We start from the raw sequence: 18,177 nt of genomic DNA on the forward strand, positions 1-18,177 counted from the left end.
TTGGAACACAGGACGAGCCTGGGGAGGAGCCTGTCCGTCACTTTACCTCGGGCGTAGGGCGTGGTGCAGCAGCACTAGAGCCCATCTCCCTACCCACAATGTGTCTTATCAGCTTGAGCAGCGCTTGAGCTGATGGCCACGTCCCACAGACCAGCGGTGCGCCGCTAGATAGCGCCAGGCAGGAGTGCCGCCCAGCACTCAGACCTCACAAACTCCTCACCAAATGGTGGGAGACAGGCAGGAGCTGCTGGCCAGCAGCGAGGCCAGCCGGGAACAGAAGGTCATCAAGTTGCGTGTCAGCTACGGAGGCTCATTCCACATGGTGCGTGCGGCGATGCAGCCCTGCCATCTTTCACTGCCTCGTTGTGTGTGCCTTTTTGGCGTTGTCCTCAGCACGCTCACATCTGGCGGGGACAGCCGAACATCTCGTAAGGTTTGCCTGTGCTGCCTGGCAGGATTCCACCGGCAAGTGGGGCTACAAGAACGGTAACTCGCACCTGGAGAGTCTCCCCTTGCATTTTAAATACAACGACGTCGCCTTCCGGTGGACCGAGAAAGTCAAGGGCGACCTGACTGGGCTCAAGTACCAGCTGCCCGGGGAGGAGCTCGAGCCCGATGCTTTGATCAGCGTGTCAGACGACAATGATCTTCGCGTGAGTGGACACCATCTTTATTTGCAGCAGCGTCTTTGCCACGCCCAGGATGATTGTGTTTGCCCTTGTTGCTGACACCTCAGTCCCGTGCTCTTCTTGCAAGCTGATGTCCTTGTCTTCCTCTTTGTCAAGAATGCCTCTCACGTCTCACATGTGCTGTGCAGGAGATGTTTGAGGAGTATTTTCGAGGCTTGAACCTGCCAGGCACACCTGCCCAAAACTTCAAGCTGCGGGTGTTCCTCTTTTTTGACATGATCCAGGAGCCTCTCACCCCAGCGGAGTATGAGGATGGATGTGCCTTCTTCTGCACTGCCAGGTGCTTCTTCCCTGCCAGAAACTCTGGTCAGCCGTTGTTATTTTAGGAAGGAAGCTGGGATGCCTATGTTCGTGCCTAATTATTTTGTGATTATCGGTCATTTTGTAGCTGCTGCTGCATTTTTTGCATGGAAGTGACAACGTCAGCATTGTTTCACGCCTTACTTGTGCCCCTGTGCCTGCAGTGGCAGAAGGGTGCGCAAGCATACGTATAGCCACGGCGAGTGGGAAGCCTCCTCGCTAGGATCCAATGCCTCGATGAACTCAGCTGGCACTGCAGCAGCATCCAGGCACCATGATGAACAGGCCGCCATTGCTGCCAAGGACGTCGAGTACCTGCATGCTGCAGACCAGCAGGGCTTCGAGAAGAACTACATGGAGGAGCCTCTGCACTGGCAGGTGCATGTCTTCCCGTATATTACTGCCGTGCAGGCTTCAGGCTTCCACATAGACAGTGTTCACGGATTTGGTAGCTGAGCGTCTTCTGAAAACTGTGTGAGAATTGGATTGTGGTGTGCAGAACACCATCCTGGTCTCAATGCAGCGGGCGTCCAATGTGACATCCCTGGTGCCCTACAAGTTGTCGGACAGCGCCTTTGGGGAGCTGTCAGAGCCCTCCAGCATCACTGGGCTCAGCAGCCAGCGGCAGGGCTACACCTACCGCACCCAATCCTGGTGCGCCCTCATTGTGGTTCACATGAAAAGCAACGCTCAAATAAATTAGTTTGCTGAGATTTGTTACCAACTCCAATGTGTGCAAGGATATGTCGCTCAGGCTGCACACATCCTTGGAAACAGTGCATTGGCAGTTGCTGCTTGTGCAGTCACGTTCACCTGTTGCACAGCAGAAGTCTGGCATCAACCGAGAATGTGCGCTGCAGGTATGCTAGCCCGGAGGATGGCACGGCAGGTGCGCTGGTGACGCTCAACACGGTCACATCCAAGAAGAGCAAGGGCGACGTCTCGGCCTACGCGACCCCCACACAGTCCCCCCGAGCGATGGCCACCGGCGGGCCCCCCGCGCTGCCCTCCCACATCTCTGTCTTCGGCGACGGCCGACCCGAGGATGACATCGCCATCGAAGCCGCGCACGCCGGCGGCGTGCGGCTGCCGAGCCACATCTCTGCCTTTGGGGACGGCGACGAGGACGATCTGGCCTTCGCTGTGAAGGGCCTCAAGGGCACCGCGCACCTGCACCCGGCCGTCGACAACACAAATCTCGGTGCGTTGCTCTTTCTACCTGTTGCTCTCCACACTCTGCTGCCTGCAGACGATAGTCGCCATCTGCTGCAGGTTCTAAGCAAGCCTGACAGCGGCAGCGCTTTGGGGGGAGCGCTTCGCTTGGCAGCAAAGGGGACTGACGTGATATCATTGGCCGGCAGGCCTCGACTGATTCACCTGTCGCAGGAGCTTGCGGGGCATGTGTTGTGGTGTTGCTGTGTTGCTGACAAGTCGGTTGTGTATGGGTGCAGGCATGCACTACGGCGCGTATGGGCAGGGGGTGGTTATGTCGTACGACAGGGAGGTGCTGATGCTGGGGGGGTCGGTGGCCATGATGGAGCGCAGCGGCTCCGGCTCCACCAACCCCTCCAACTCCATCTACGCCAACGTTCACCGCGTCCCCAAGGTGTGCATCCTTCATCACGGCTCCCGGCTGCACCATGCAACCAGGTCGGTGAGACTTTGAGAAATTGGGTTTGATCCCCTTCAGTTGGCTAGCACTGTAGGACATGTGCGCTGTGCTGACCTGGGGTCATGTGTGCTATTGAGTAGATTTGACCACCATTGTGCTCAGGCTTGATGATACCACTAATGTGGCCACAAGTGATCCATCTGTATTCCAGGGCCTATGATGTATGATGTTTTTTGGATGATCTAGCATCCCTGCTGTTGCTCACATGGTGTTGCCGGCCTATGACTGTCGGTGGGAAGAGGCGCCTCTGAATCAAGGAGTGCTGTGTGCAGGACGAGGTCAAGGTGCTGGGGCGCATTGGGGAGGGCGCCTTTGGCGAGGTCTCCCTTGCCACCTGCGCCATCTTTGGCAAGGTCGCCGTCAAGTGGCTCAAGGTAGGAACTCTCAAGAAACATTTTCATTCTGTCTTGTTCATCATTGCCACTTCCCACTTGTTACAGCAAGCCACAGCAACTGCCGTAGCAGAGGCTCCTGTGTTGTAATTTTGAAGGCTTGACACAATAAGTGAAGGTTTGACACAATAAGTGATAATGCGCTTTCCTTGGTTCTGAGTCTGTCATGGGTGCATATGCAGCCTGGAAAGGTGGCGGCGCACAGCGTGTCGTTCTGGCGTGAGGCGGACATGCTGGCCAGCCTGAACCACCCCAACGTGCTGCGCTTCTACGGCGCCGTTGTGGCCTCTCCGGAAGACACCGCCGTCGTGGGCATCATGACTGAGTACATGCGCGGCGGCTCCCTCTCCCAGTTCCTCACGTGAGCCGCCCTCTTTTATATACCCCACTTGGCCCGTGCTCTTTCTCACTGCTGGACTCTTGTCTCCAAGACACGATGCAGCCTCTGAGTTGAGCAACAGCTTGGTTGCTGAGAGGTTTGGACGAATTTCAGAGGCCTGATCATGTTGCCCTATGCAGTGATTGAATAATGCTTTGCGGAGCTTGGTGCCAGCTTTGTGACGTTGCTATTGGTGGGTTGAGCTGGGCACTGGAGAGCGATTTGATACCTGTGCATTGGGCACATTGATCATTGGCGCCCTTTGAAAAGTGAAGTGTGTTGCTTGCGCAGCAGATCTGACAAGGGTGTAAAATATTGTGCGCAGGGCATACAACCAGGGGGTGATACCTCTGCGCGTGCGTGCTGAGCTGGCGCTGCACGCTGTGAACGGCCTGGCGTACCTGCACGAGATGCATGTGGTGCACTTTGACCTCAAGCCCGACAACCTGCTGCTGGATGGGCCGCTCATCCTGGGCGGCTACGCCGGCGCGCACCCCGTGCCCATGCTCAAGGTGGCCGACTTTGGCCTGTCCAAGCACAAGTGGAGCAACTACGTCTCCGGCGTCAAGGACCTCAGGTGCTGCTTTTTTTCATCCTGTGATGCACTGCACATGTGCCTGCAGCACCTGCTCATCATTCTTAGCTTTCCTGGGCACAGGGTGTCGGGGCATGTCAAGTGCCCAGGAAGCAGAGATTGAAGCGCAGGTGCTACAACTTGCACTTAATCTGAACAGGCATGCAGGATGATCCTGCATGCCTGTTCAGAGTTAGTGTCGCTCACAAGTAAACAACAGATAGTAGTCCTGTGAATGTTGTGGCCTTGAAACATTTCATCGGCTACTGCACATCTCTAGCCTATCCATATCCCTCTATTTCACCTGAAAGCGTGCACTAACAAAATTTTGAAACTGCTTGCGCTGTGACAGGGGCACGCTGCCGTACATGGCGCCAGAGCTGGTGTCGGACCCGGACCACGTGAGCGAGAAGGCCGACGTGTGGAGTTTAGGAATGGTGCTCTGGGAGATGCTCACGCTGCAAGCGCCCTTCCAATCCCTCGCACCCCAGCAGATCATCGCCGGTGAGTTCCTCTGATCCCCCTTTGCGACTCAGTGTTCTCTTGTCTAGGTTTGTCAGGGTGTGCAGTCTGTGGCAGCTTGTGCTGTCGCGCCAGGTCCCATCAGAGGCCACTCGATGGCGACGCAAGCGCCCAGTGACTTGTGCTGGGGACAGGGGCGGCTGCGACATCACTGTTGTCCAGCCTCTTTTCTTGTCAGATAAATCATCACGTATGTATGCACTTCCTGCTAAGCTGCGCAGCATCTCTGGCGAGCTAGTTAGTTGCCACGCGTTGTTGCATCATTTGCAACGCGAGATTGGGAGCTGAATTGGGTACAAGGGTGCAGTCGCTCTGAGTTGAGATGTCCTGAGTTGTGTCGCGCGTGTTGCAGGGCTGATGGTGGGCAACATGGCGCCGGAGGTGCCACACTGGTGCGAGCCGGAGTGGCGCGGCCTCATGGAGGCCTGCTGGGAGGTCAACCCCTCCTCGCGCCCATCCTTCCGCACCCTCGCCGGCCAGCTCGAGAAAATCATCGATGCCGCTCCCGCCATCTGATCGGCCACGCTAATGGACTGGAACGCCCCTTCCCGGGTGCCTGGCGCCCGTGCAACGGCGTACCTGCCACCGACCACCAAGTGGGTCGGTGGTGAAATCCTCGTGCGGCTGCTTGTGGGGTGCTGCATCGATGGCTCCTTTGGGCCTGTGATGGACTTGCTTGCAGTTTCTGCTGCTTGCAGGATTGGCTGCTGGGGGCCAGCTGCCGTGTGTGAGCTGGCGCAGGGTGACACTGACAAGTCAGTGTGCCCAGGTTCGGTTCCCGGCCGGATCAGGACAAGGGGAGTCTTTGGGCGCCTCCTCAGCCCCGGCCCTGGACCCTGCTGTTTCTTTTCTTCTTGTTCATATATATGCCCTTTTGTGGTGAGCAGGATTGCACGAGCTTTTAGAGCGGGCTCTACCCCGCCCCTGGTGCAGGGGCGGGGGGAGCATATCCTGCAGGTGTCGTCTCATTTGTCCATCAGGTTTCTTAAGAGAAGCACCGGAAAAGCTGCATCATTTGTCCTGTCCGCACCCAGTGTCGCAGTGTTTCATAGTCCAAATGGGCGTGAAGAGATTAATTAGAAGTTTGAAGGTTAGCGACTGCCTGCAGTAATGGGTGGCATGCAATGCAAGGAGCCTGATTGAGACGTCTAGAAAGCTTAGAGGCACGAAAGGATCTTGAAAAGGCTTATGAGGCGCTCAAAGTGTCTGGGTGCAAAGCAGTGCAAGCTGGGCAATGGCCGTATTTGAAGGCCTCAGCTGCAAACAGTGCGTGGTTTCCGCATTCTTTTCTTCCTGCTGATGCGTTCTTGTAGTAAAATCTGGGGTTGAGGCTAGGGCTGGATGCTCGGCGCCCTTCCCTGGGGATTGGGTATTTTGAATCCTGGAAGATGCAACTTGGAGCCCCTCTTGCTTTTTACTGAGGGTGTGAATCGTGAGGGCAATGCAACTTTTTGGTAGGAGCTTGTGTGCACGCAAAGTATATATCGTCCTCAAGACAGCCCGGCATGGAAACATATGGTGGTTGGATGGCAGATTCGTAAGGGTTGGAGCTTACGGAAGGGGGAGTAGGATTGCTTGTTCTAAGACCCTGCTCAGCAGCTGGAAGCAGCGCAGTCCTGCAAAGGCTGCGCAATACTTTGGAAAATCTGGCGTGGTGGTGGCTACGGGTGAATCTGCTGGTAGCCCGCCATTGCCCGCATTAGGGGACACATTGCAAATGTGTTCTTTTTACACCAAAAAAGGAAAAAACAAAAAAAGCAACGCAGAGTGTTTGGCGAAGGGCCCCTTCTCAGGGTCTGGTGATACATTTGGCAGGACGAGGTTTGTGGTGCAGATATATCTGTGATAAAGACAAGTTCTTGTGATTTCTGTACATTTGGGAGCATGCCCTTGATATGTGCCTTAGTGCAATTAAGATGTATACATGCGCGTGTGGTCCCCAGGTATCCTGTAATCAATGCTGTATAAATTGTGGTGCCAAATGAGGACGTCTCAATGAAGTCCCTGACAATGGAAAGGGATATGCCTGTATGTTCCAGCTGCATAAATCACTGATCCCTTAAGTTCCTTCATTTACAAATTGATGAGTAGCACATAATCTCTGAAAGGAGTAAATAACCAACACACAGATAGAAAACCAAGGGTGTCAAAAGATAATTCTTTCAAGAGTTGCATGCACATCTGTTTCAGCAGGCTGCCAAGCCAATCGTTTGACCCTTCGAGAAAGCAGCATAATATCAAACACAAGGCCACGTCCAACAGTTAAGAAGGAAAGTCTGCAGATCTCACCTTCCAAGTTGCTGCATGTCAGATATGAAGATGCCTATCTTTTTTAGCATGTCACATGCAAATCCTGTCCTTTTGTTTGCCTTCAACAAAAAAATCTCTCAACAGGTACTTTATACAGCCCGCTCCAGCATTCCTCTGCATTGGCAAGTGGAAGACGGTGTAAAACATCAATACAGAGCTCTCGTAGGAGCAAAGAAGGAAAATTTCTGGCTGGTCTGGCGCCTGGAGCCACCGAGACAAGATCTGCTCCTGAATCCCATCACAACCGGAGCCAGCACAGATTTGTATCACCCCCTCACAGCAACGTTTTGATGGCAATCTTGCCCCCTCAGCCGGGGGGTCAAAGGGTGAATCCGCTGGAGGGCTGCTTCAGCGCAGCTGCGCGAGGGAGGCGGCAGCCGCGCGTGCAATCATGAGCTCGGCCTGCAACAGGTGACATCATGGTACTAAGTCCAAGCAATATGACTACTAGAAGATAATACCCCCTCCAATCCCCAAATTGCACTATAATGTACTACTTAGTGCAGGCGTCATCAAGAAATCTTGAATTAGTCCTACCTGCAGCTTGTCGCTGTGGCGGCGGTCGATGGGGGCGTCCGGCTCCTGGCCGGCGGCGGACAGCAGCTGGTTTTCGCGCAGGGTGAGCTGGCGGCGCTCCTGCGTCAGCTCCAGGCACTGCGACGCGCTCTCCGGGCTCACAAAGTCGATTGCCACCTTGATGCACGACTTCAGGTTGCGCACCTGCGCCCCAACGAAACATGTGAAGCAAGTGAAAGGTCCGAAAATATAAGGGCTCTGCTTTCTGGTTTGCATGTCTGTCCCATCCATCACTCTCATCCCTCTTCCTGCTACCTTGTATCACGAGACTCCTGAGAGCCAATGCTTGCCGATGGCACCTAGGACAGGACTTATATCAGCAGGTTGCTGCATTCAGGATGCGCATGAGTTGTCTGTATCTACATGCTTTGACAGGGACGGGTTGGTCAGCACAAGTGGAACTTAGTTTTGGCGCACCTGGTGGGGGCAGCCGGCTGGGATGAAGACGGCCTCGTCCTGGTGCTGCTCAAAGTGCCACGACTCGACGCCGTACTCCTCCTTCAGCATCGCGCGGTGCTTGGCCGTCAGGAAGAAGTCCTGCGCACAATCACAACACACCGCCATCTCAGAAACCAGTATTGACATCGCAATAGGCAAAAGCAACTGTGCCGCAGAAGGTCCCGGTCAGCATGCAGAGGATGACGTCAGCATATAGAATATGATGTGCACTACCCACCATACTCTTCCAGACAGCGTTTCTTTGCATGCTTCTCACTTACGTGATTCCCGGCTTATCACTGACACAGAGACAAGTGCAGATAAACACAGCGCAGTCAAATTTGGCATCTGCATTCAGGGAGGGATAGGGGGTGGGGGCGCGCCTGGTCGTGGATGGGGTGCAGGATGTTGGGGGGGTCGATGTTGAGGCCCTCCGCCGCAAACTCGTCCGCGTGGCGCACCAGGAACGCTGCCAGCTGCTCCCGACAGTCGCGCGGCCATATGTCCCACACCGCTCCTGCGCCCCCGTAGCTGCGCCCAGGACAGAAAAGATTGTGTCAGTATTTGCCGCCACAGAGTAGTCACCGCCATCCATCTCCGCTGCCGTCGTCCACCCCAAAATGAAAGCTACGCTCTGGAACGAAATGGGCCATCCATGTTGTCACCAAGTCTAGAATGCAGGCTGTTTGCTGCCACTGCAGAGAATATCAGGCCCATCCCCTTCCGCATTTACTGGAAATGGCATAAGCCTCTGCACTGAGAAGACAAGGGCCACTCGGCCAGCACAGGAAGACTTCAAGGCACACAATATGGCCTGATCACACCCCTTCTCCTCTCGTCAGCTTGGGTGGAATCAACCAGGCAGCGATGAGATGTGCATGTCAGACCTGGGGTCGGTGTCTGTGTCGGCGGGCGTGTCGCCGCATCGGATGACGGCACCTTCGCCCTCGCCGGACTGGTGGCACATGAGGTTGACGGCGTCGCTCAGGTCGCAGTGCATCTTGGTCACGCTGTCACCGTCGCCCAGGTGCTCCTTCACCCTGTCCATGTCAACACATAATGTAAGCATTAGTCAGCCTGCCTGCCCCTGCAGCAGTCCAATGGGCATGCTCCAGCATGGTGCAGCTGCCACTTGACTCAGACAGCATGGCATACAGCAGTAAGGTAAGTACTGCACACCCATCGGGATATACAGATCCTGTTAAATATGCAGGGGTGGTGGCAGCCCACACGGCAAAAGTGCCCATATAGGTGCTATATCCAGCATGTATATTGAGAAAGAAACAGTCTGCACTAGTGGAGATTGTGGGTGCACAAGCAGGACGGAGAGCCAGGTGCACGTGCAGGAAGCAGGGGTGATTGCGCGCACCTGCCGAAGGCGACGTAGGACTTGGGTCCAAGATCGGGTTTGACGGAGTTGTCTCTGAGGTAGGAGACGAGGTTGAGGGGCCCCTTGGGGTGGCTGTATTCCGGCATCGGCAGCATCTCCAAAAAGTCCTGCGGGGCACCCACACATTGATTGGTCAGCCACTCAATCACTATGCCACATGGCGGGCAGCAATTGAAACAAGGTCCCTTCTGCTGGGCTGTGGAGCAACTTTGCGAAGTGCAAAGGAGCATTTCGGCAATGGTGCTCCTGGGGTCAGTCACATGTGCATTCCGCTCGTTAAAAGGAAAGTTGCCCTAGCGGCATCTACAGCATGACATCTGCCTTGTTGAAAGTAATGATGCAAGGGAAGCTATCAGGAAATTCATGTGGGTTTCAAGGAGGTGTGCACTCTTGTAATCATATGCAGTGGTGCGAAAGCAGGGCAAGCACCTGGTTGTGGCGGCCGAGGCGTTTGCGAAAGTGGGCGTTGGGAGGCCAGTCCTTGAGCTTGTACATGGGGCCCTCCTCGTTGTCCTTCTCGTACATCTTGAAGAAGGTGCCCTGCTTCATCATCACCACGTTCCAGTCCTCGCAGTCTATCACCTGCCCCGCCAGTGCACCCCAGCCTTCAGAGATTTTCTTCATGGGCGCAATATCTGCTCCCTGAGGAGGGGTTAAGACATTCATGTCAGCACCAAATATTTCCGGTACAAAAAACGGCCACTGTTGCAGACGATCAGGTACAACAGCTTAAGGAAAGGACAACAACGGCATGCAGCAATGACTGACCACCGCAAGCAGCACCGTGCCGGGAAGCTGACTCATGCAGCCGTGATGGCACTCAGAAAGAACATGGTAGGACTGAGAGGCGGCGCACCTCGATTTCGCTGTCCTTGCCAAAGCGGGCGTTCTTCTCGGTGGTGGCGCGGCCCATCGTGGCCGGGTCCCACTGGTACCCCTTGCGACAGCGGCGCACCACCACCGGCACACCCTCCCGCCACACCTCCTGGAACACCCTGAATTGCACCAAATACATGCCAAGATCAACACGTCTCTTACATGGACCAGATGCATGCGACATGTTAGTGCACGTAAATGCAGGATATGGCAGCCGCGGGAATTTCAAAGACAGTGGCACAGTTGCTCCTCATGCGCCAGCCGCCGCAGTGCCTGCCGGCCGGCCGCAAAAGGCGCCAGCAGACCCTTTTCGGCGACAGCGGATGAGTAGCAGCTGTGAACAGGTGTTTTGGCCAACAGAAATTAGGCAGCACACCAGGACAGCAGAGAGATCTGGATATAGATGACCAAGCGGCTGATGCGCACCTGACTTGCGCCTTGCGGTCGGGGTTGTACATGGCCAGGTCGTCCGCGTGGGGCGTGTAGACGTAGTTCTGCCACCCGTTTGGCCGCGATGCCGCCATCCTCTTGCACTCGTCTGGAACCGCCTGCTCCACCACACAACGAGAATTCATGAAAGTATCAAATCGTCCTGAAATGCCCAATCTCTGCAGACGCCTGCAGGCCAGCTCTTGGAGGAAATACTCAAAGCCCTGCTGGATGGGACGAAAGGCGCACTCTTGACTGTGAGCACATCATATATTACTATTACTATTCTTATTATTTCACGCTTATTCCAGCCCTCAGGGCTAGGTGCGTTGCAGCAACCTCTCAATAATTCCCTTCCAATCTTCCCTGTCTTGGCATTTCAATCCCATGAAATCCAGGTCATTTTTCACACAATCATTCCGGGATTTGACAGGCCTGTGTTTTCTCCCAGACCCTTGTACAGTAACAAACTTCAATTGGTTTGGCAGCCTGCCTTCCTTCATCCTTGCTACGTGACCAGCCATCTGAGCCGCCTACACTTGAGCAGATCATCATATATAGGTACGTTTAAGAGCTCTGGGAGAGCTTGGGCTGTGATGGGCACCTGATGCCACCACTTTTGGCCGGCAGGCAGTGGCGCAATGCCGGCAGGCACCGCGGCAGCTTTTGCTGTGCCCGCAGCCGGCTCTGCCGTCTTGCTTGCGCGCTGGTCAGGCATGGCCGCTTCCTGCGCTGCAGCCGCGGATCCTGCCTCCTCCCTGTTGCACGGCTGCGCAGCCGCCTCTGGCGGGTCGGCAGCCGGTACCGCGGCCTGCTGCAGCTGGAACATGGTATGTGCTGCAGCCACTTTGTCCTCCCAGAAGTCCGCCATGGTGCGCAGGAAGGGTGCAACGGTCGCCTTCTCCTTGGGGAAGCCCTTGTTGACCTTCTGCCGGAAGCTCTGCACCTCGCAAGCATCGCTCTCCTCCTGCACGGCTGCCGCGGCCGGGGCGACCGTGCGGGCGCGCTTGCTGGGATGCGCGGCCTCGGGGTCCCCCGAGCACCCCCCCGCCGCCATTGCTGCCACGCCGGGGGGCCCGTGCGAGCCGCCATTGGCGAGGAACTGCTGCGGGTTTTTCACGCTCCGCTGCACCTCTGCGCTGAAGCCTGCGTAGTCGGGCGGCGGCTGCTGCTGCGGCAGCCCGGCCCCGAGCCACCCGGCAGGCGGCACCGCAGCATCGACGATGTCAACATCGCTGTCGGTGCCCCGGTCTCCTGTCATGCCTGACAGAACTGCGCCCTGCCCCTCTGCGGCAGCCGCCTTGCTCTGCGGGTTGCTGGCGCTGTGTAGAGCCTCTGCAAGCGGCTCGCTGTCGGCGGTTGGCTTGGCAGCCGCGTTGATGCTGCCAGATCCGCCAGCTGCGGTCCCCTCGGCTGCGCCCTTCCAGGAGCCACTCTTGCCTGCACAAAAGGATGCAGCTGTTGCTGGCAATGCTGTAATACATAATCTTGCACACTCCATGGATCCACCTTAATCTGTGTCCCTTTTGATACGCACCATTCTTAGGGAATGCACAAATTGAACACCATAAAGGACTGTCAGGGAGTGGAGGAGCTTTTCTACAGGCAGAGAGGTATACACACCCTTGCGACCAGCGAGAGCGGCCTCAGCAGAGACCACAGCCTTCTTCCTCTTGAGGCCCAGCTTGAGCTCCGGCGTCCACTCCCACAGCTCCTTGTCTCCATCCTTCGCCATCTGAAATCAGGGCAGAATAGCCAGTCAGCGACAGTGGCATTCCCGCACGAATATTCTAAAGTTCCGAGCCCTGCCAGGAATCTGGAGCAACATGCAAGTCATGGTGCAGCCAGGATATGATGAAGGGAGGGCGGTACCTCGATGGTCTGCTTGACAGCTGAGGCCATGTCGTCGTTGAAGAAGCGCACAAGCTTCATGGTGTGGTTCTTGTTGCAGAGAACATCCTTCTGTGGCACACACACACACACAGCACTCAGCACATGCAGCAACGCCACGCCGATGCACAACAAGTGTGCAACAGACGCCTTCCTTTCAGACCTCTGCAGCTACAAATAGAGAAGCATTCAAGCGGTCAGTCGGCAGCCATCCACAATCTTTGAGCAGGGACTGAACTCTTAGACACCCTGTATTGAGGCTGGCATGCATGTTTTTCTTGCTGTCCTTTGCCCTGCCGACCAGGTGTGGCTGTTCTCCACACACTGCCCTCCTCAACTCTAGAACTCTGACATTAAAGGCTCTGCGCTGCCGGCCAAGTGTGACTATTCTTCCCACACTGCCCTCCTCAGATCCAGAGCTCTGACATTAAAGCACTTGCACTGTGGCACGGTAGAGGAAGTGCAAGGATCAGGGAGACTGAAAGGCAATATTGCTGCTGTTGCTTGACGTACTTAGTCCTCAAGGACTGGAAGACATGTTATAATGCAAAATGCACATCGTTCATCTGGCTCTGCCGCTGCATGTGATGTGGCGCTGCATGAATTTCCACTGGTCGCAGGGCTGAGGGACCCAGCAGGAAGTACAGCAGTGTCCAGGGCTGCATCTCAAATGTGTCCAGCGACAAGGCAGATCTCCGGTGCCTTGTGCACAAACTGCATGCCTTGCAGAGGAAGACTGCTGAAGGGGATGGATGCATGCAAAGCAAGAAGAAGCCCATGCAGACAGGCAGAGGGTGCACCTCGCCGGGCTGGCGGACTTGCGCACAGCAGTGCAGGCAGAGGTCGTAGCCGTCAGCGTTGCGGTCGCAGGCGGCGCAGGTGCGGTGCACGTCGGGGATGGACGTGGCGCAGCGGTCGCACAGGTGACGAAAGTCCTCCGGGTCCGCCCAACTCACCTCCGCGTACGGCGACGGCTTCCGGCCCGCCAGCGCCTGCGCGCAGCAGAAAATCTGTAGATGACAGAGCTGGCGGCAAAGCAGAAGCCCAAAAGTTGCGCTTTACCTGGTCATAAGCCAGCCTCAAGATATCCAAGTGCATTGGCAGGTGATTGTTCTGGGGACAGCTCTGCAGTGGAGGGTTGCCACAAGCGGGCAATGTTGATCATTGACCGCCCGGGGCACAGCCAGCCCGCCTCAGACAACCATGGACAATCCGAAGAGCACCTCTGCAGTTGAGCGATGCCGCAGGCAGGCACTGTTGATAGTCTATCTTCAAGGCTAGCAGGGTCGGTCGTTGCCTTATTCCCGGTATAGAAGCCATCCGAGTACCGCTCCTAGCTTGGTCCAGAGGTGCTAGGGGCCCCTCAGTGGAAACACCAGCTGGAAAAACTCACTCTGGAAAATGTGCCCAGATGCTTGTAGATAGCAAATGACGTGAGAGATGAGGAGGGCATGCGGGTATTTTGCACCTCTGCGACCTTGTGGGCGTGCTGGTCAGCGAGCAGGGGGCCGACGTAGCGCAGCACGTGGCGCGCATATTCCTCCTCCTGGTGCTCGGGCGCTGAGTACTGCTCGCGCGGGTGCGGCTTGCGCATGCATGCGCGGCAGGTGCAGAAGCCCAGGCAGCGGGGGCACCAGCCCGCGGCGTACCTCCGCCACTCCTCGTCCGTGCACACCTTCGCGATGTACCCCATCGTCTCGGAGCACCTGCCAAGGCGTGATCCAATTTAGCAGATAAGTATACAATGAGATAGGGCAAGGCAAGGCGAGCAACAATGCAACAAGATTTGCACGCCCAGAGAAGCTGCAGGAAGATTGCACTCCGCAGCTCACATGGTGAAGTGGTTGCTCCAAGATAGCAGGATATCAAATGCGACAGACAAATGATAAGACCAATAGCAAGAAAATCCTGCAAGTGCAGTCTGGCGTTTGCAGTGGAGAGCTTGCCGTATGCAGAAGCTGATGTCGCAGTCCTTCTTGTTCGACTTGCACGGCAGCACCACATGCTGCAGCATGCAGCTGTGACATGACTTTGCATTGAGCTGCGCAACACAAAACCAATCAGATATCCCCTGGAAGGCCCATGATGTGATGCACCACCAGTGCCAATGATTTCCTGAAGGATGCGGTCATTCTGTAGCGCAGTGCCTTCCATGCGAATCTGAACATATGCAGTGATGTCAGGCGAAGGAGCGCCAGTGCTCCGCTCACCTCCAGCTGTGTTGCTGTGAAGTCCTTCTTGTGCTTTGGCAGCTGCACCAATTGGGCCTTTGTCCTGTCAAACCAATAGTGTGCCTCTGTAGATCGCCTGCAGTTCACAGGCACCATGCCTTGACCCATAGCAGCCATGATAATACGATTCTTTAATCCACCTATAGCAAAAGTCAGCCTTCCCGGCCCACAATGCAGTATCAGTGTTCCACATCAGTCCCAGGACAATAGCATTATAGATCAGAGAATATAAAGATATATTTGAAAAGAAAGTTCTATGGGGTGTAGCTTGATGCTAGAGGAGCGGCAGAGGGCCGTACCCTTCTTGGGGTGGCAGCGCTTCTCTGGCAGGAGCCAGCACAGCAGCCTTTGCACTTCCTCCGCTCTTGACTGGCTTCTGGCTGGCAGCGCTGCTCTTGCCCTTGCCAGACTTAACCACCTTGCGCTTGCCCGCTGCAGGCTTCTTCCTGGAGCGCGGCTTCTCATCGCTGGCCTCGCCATCGCTCATGGGCTCTGCTTCGCTGCTCTCCTCCTCACTCTCCTCAGGGGTAACATCGGACTCCTCCTTGAGGGCCTTCGGCGCAGCCGCCCTCTTCCCACCCCTGGCTTTCTTCCCGGTCGCTGCTCCCGGCTGCGCCCCTGCACCCCACACCGCCGTTCTTGAGATCACTGCCGTCCCAAGTGATGCCTGCTCAAAGGCCTTGTCCACCTTGCTCTCCAGCAGCTTCAGCAAACCCAGCAGCTTCTCCCCACATGCTTTACCCTTCTCAAGTCCTATATCACACTCTTTGGCAGGGCAATTGTTGCTGGGGGGTCCGTGCCCCCTACCTTCCGTCAGGCCATTGGAGGCAGCGGTGGCGGCAGTGGCCTTGCCACTGCTGGTGCCTGCAGATGTGTCGGCAGCAGCACCCCGGCGCGGCTTCTTCGCAACCCTCGCCGCGGCGGCCGCGCCGGCCGCGCGCTTCTTTGGCGAAGCCGGCGTGCCCTTGGGCATGGCCTCTGCCACCTCCACGTCAATCTCCTCGCCGTGCAATCCATCAGTGCCCTCAGGAACCCCTGCTGGCTGGGGCTCTGCGCCATCCTCTGGCGCAGATGCTTCAGCAGGAGAGACAGAGCGCCGCCTGCCCCTGCCACCACCGGCCGTCTTCGTTCCGCGGCCGCGAGAGGCTCCCCTGCCGCGGCCCTTGCCCCTTCTGGCAAAGGTCACCTCCACAGGGCTCGTCTGCGGCGCAGCGCCGGCGGCCGGAAGCTCCCAGCCGTGCGGCTGCCCGGCAGCTGCCGGCAGCGCTTCCCCTCCGCCAGCTGGCGCCTCCCCAGCCAGCATCTCCTTGGTTTGTTTGGCGGTGTTCCTGCGGGCCTCCTCGTGCATGCGCTTCTTCTCCTCCTTGCTGGGCGGCGTGGGGTTGAACACGTCCGGCTTGTGCGTCTGCCGCCTGGCGCGCGAGCGCGGCGTCTCGGGCGGGCTCTTGGGAGATCCGGGCGGGCTGAGGCCCGGAGATGTTTCCACTTGCTCCTCGTGGGGAGCAAGCTTCACAAGACGAGGCGACACATGCTCCCCGCTGTCCTGCCGCGCAGCTGCTGCGTGCGGGGCGCCCAGAGCAGAATGCTGGTCCAGGCTGGCGGGCTTCCTGGGTGCGGCCGGCTCCTTTGCTGCTGCCCCCTGCTGGGCTCCCTTGCCTGTCTCGCCTGACAAGTTTAGCACAAGGTGTCACGCAATAAATAGACCATGGCAGGGCTTTATTAATGAACAAAGCAGCCTCTATGCCAGCGCTGTGAGCGGCACAAAGCAGGAACGCAGCGGAAAGAGCGCACCTGGCTGCACAGCCTCCTGTCCCTTACCATACAGCTCTTCCAGGAACGCGATTGCCTGTTTACAAGACATGAGCTTCTTCTTGCGGCCCTGCTCTGGCGGCGGCTGGAACCACATTCGGCTTGAGGTGTTTTCCAATTTCCTGCCCATCTCCCATTTCGCCGTCAGCGGAATCAGGTGCAGCTTCCCCTCTTCCTCCAGCTTCTTGTGCAGCTTCTCCCGCACTTCTGCTGTGACAGCGCCGCCGCTGAGATATCGGGCCGCGCCGGCCACCGCTCCCGGGGAATTAACCTCGTCGGGTCCCCCCTCCCCTGCCGGGGTGCCTGCATCATGCCCCGGCCTGCCTCCCCCTGCTGTGGCTGCATTCCCCCCGCCGCCCTCTGCACCACAGCCATGGGGTCCTCCGCAGTGATGCGGCTGGTCATCGGTTGCAAGCCCAACATTGGCAGCTGCCTGCCGAGCCTCTGCCAGAGGTACCCATGTCACGTTATCAAAGGTCCTCAGGTAGTTCATGTCGAAGTCCGACTTGACCGAGCGCTTGGCCGCCTCCCTCAGCCGCTCCCGCTCTTCCTCGTCCACCGCCGGTACTGACTCAGCGCGCCTGGAGCCGGCAAGCACAGCGCCCTCGGTTCCCTTCTCATTTGCGTCTGCGCCGGTGGCATTGTTCACAGCTGGGGGTACATCTTGGAGAATGCGCGCAGTGCTGTCGCAGTGGCTGGGATCAGAGGTGCACCCGCGCAGCCGCGCTCTCATGGCTTCGCCGTTGGTGACGCTGGCATCCACTTCCACAAACATCGTGCTCGGCCGCGAGGCCCTGCTTCCCTGCCGATCTCCCTCCTGCGCAGGTGTCAGACTGACATCGTCAGGGATCTCTGATATGGTCCATGCATGATGTTCATAAATAGAAAAATAATGCTTTAAAATTTTTGATTGCCAGGTAACCAGAAGGACAGCATTGGAGGGAGATCGTTGACGAGGTGCTTCGTCAGACAGAGAGATAATACTTTAGATGGGTTGAGACCTCACTCACCCTTCCACCAAGAACGCTCGCAACTTTTTCTTTGGATGTTTTCACGACTGCAGCGCCCATCTGCGCACTCTCCTCGCTGTTGGCTGGGCCAGAGGATGTTGTATCAGCTGCGCCATAGGTTGATCCTGGATCAGTATGAGAGGGAAGAACCAAAATCGCCAGAAATTTCGAAGCGGGCAAGAATCACCACGCACATATACGTGCAAAGAACAATTCTGAAATGTGCAGCATGAATTAGAAAGGAAACTACCCACCTGCAGAAAGACCATTGAGAGCCCGGGTCTTCTTTGACTTTGCATTCTTCGCTGTCGCAGACTGCAGCGAAGAGAGACAGCTATGAGATCTTCAACTGATCAAGAATATTTATTGGACGCCTTGATCAGATCCAAAGCAAAAGATCCAAGTGTCTAGAACGCATGCGCCAAAAGATGAAGGTTGGGACACAACATTTAATTGAGCAATGCTGTGCCGTCGGAGCAGTAGCAAGTCTTGCCTTGAATTGTTTCAATGATGAGGAAGACCTCTCCTTCAGCATGTCACTCCTCTTCCTCCGCCTTACGGCTCTGTTTGAGAGAGAATGCAGGTGACCCTCCCTTTCATGTTATCAACGGGCTGCACGCTCTGCAGCCGATCTCCTTCACCTCATGAGAACACAGATCAAGCTGATCCTGCAGGAAATGTACCCTTTTC

At 56.6% G+C, this 18,177-nt stretch overlaps 5 protein-coding genes across 5 annotated transcripts; 3 read left to right on the plus strand and 2 right to left on the minus strand.

The window, feature by feature from the left end:
• Positions 1-223: 223 nt before the first annotated feature.
• On the plus strand, positions 224-2,655 carry COCSUDRAFT_83560 (hypothetical protein; the record flags this gene model as incomplete). The annotated part of the gene is made up of 7 exons (XM_005643996.1): positions 224-322; positions 456-653; positions 818-933; positions 1,154-1,367; positions 1,489-1,643; positions 1,850-2,190; positions 2,441-2,655. The coding sequence occupies 7 exons, from the start codon at positions 224-226 to the stop codon at positions 2,653-2,655; spliced, it is 1,338 nt and encodes a 445-aa protein (XP_005644053.1).
• Positions 2,656-3,370: 715 nt separating this feature from the next.
• On the plus strand, positions 3,371-5,044 carry COCSUDRAFT_19713 (kinase-like protein; the record flags this gene model as incomplete). Its single annotated transcript, XM_005643856.1, has 4 exons — positions 3,371-3,414; positions 3,758-4,009; positions 4,359-4,510; positions 4,881-5,044. The coding sequence occupies 4 exons, from the start codon at positions 3,371-3,373 to the stop codon at positions 5,042-5,044; spliced, it is 612 nt and encodes a 203-aa protein (XP_005643913.1).
• A 1,537-nt stretch (positions 5,045-6,581) lies between these two features.
• Positions 6,582-7,137, plus strand: COCSUDRAFT_34280 (hypothetical protein). The gene has a single exon (XM_005643857.1). The coding sequence runs from the start codon at positions 6,842-6,844 to the stop codon at positions 7,127-7,129; it is 288 nt and encodes a 95-aa protein (XP_005643914.1). The 5' UTR covers positions 6,582-6,841; the 3' UTR covers positions 7,130-7,137.
• Positions 7,138-7,186: 49 nt separating this feature from the next.
• Positions 7,187-8,120, minus strand: COCSUDRAFT_58660 (hypothetical protein; the record flags this gene model as incomplete). Its single annotated transcript, XM_005643858.1, has 4 exons — positions 7,187-7,240; positions 7,376-7,558; positions 7,832-7,951; positions 8,091-8,120. The coding sequence occupies 4 exons, from the start codon at positions 8,118-8,120 to the stop codon at positions 7,187-7,189; spliced, it is 387 nt and encodes a 128-aa protein (XP_005643915.1).
• A 67-nt stretch (positions 8,121-8,187) lies between these two features.
• Positions 8,188-17,756, minus strand: COCSUDRAFT_58661 (hypothetical protein; the record flags this gene model as incomplete). Its single annotated transcript, XM_005643859.1, has 16 exons — positions 8,188-8,383; positions 8,740-8,892; positions 9,222-9,349; positions 9,672-9,824; positions 10,099-10,237; positions 10,360-10,452; positions 10,545-10,666; positions 11,152-11,987; positions 12,171-12,282; positions 12,420-12,509; positions 13,238-13,429; positions 13,906-14,112; positions 14,648-14,744; positions 14,968-16,333; positions 16,460-17,294; positions 17,742-17,756. The coding sequence occupies 16 exons, from the start codon at positions 17,754-17,756 to the stop codon at positions 8,188-8,190; spliced, it is 4,734 nt and encodes a 1,577-aa protein (XP_005643916.1).
• Between the last annotated feature and the right edge of the window lie 421 nt (positions 17,757-18,177).

Source organism: Coccomyxa subellipsoidea (assembly GCF_000258705.1).
Source record: "Coccomyxa subellipsoidea C-169, whole genome shotgun sequence".
Classification (NCBI taxonomy): domain Eukaryota; kingdom Viridiplantae; phylum Chlorophyta; class Trebouxiophyceae; family Coccomyxaceae; genus Coccomyxa; species Coccomyxa subellipsoidea.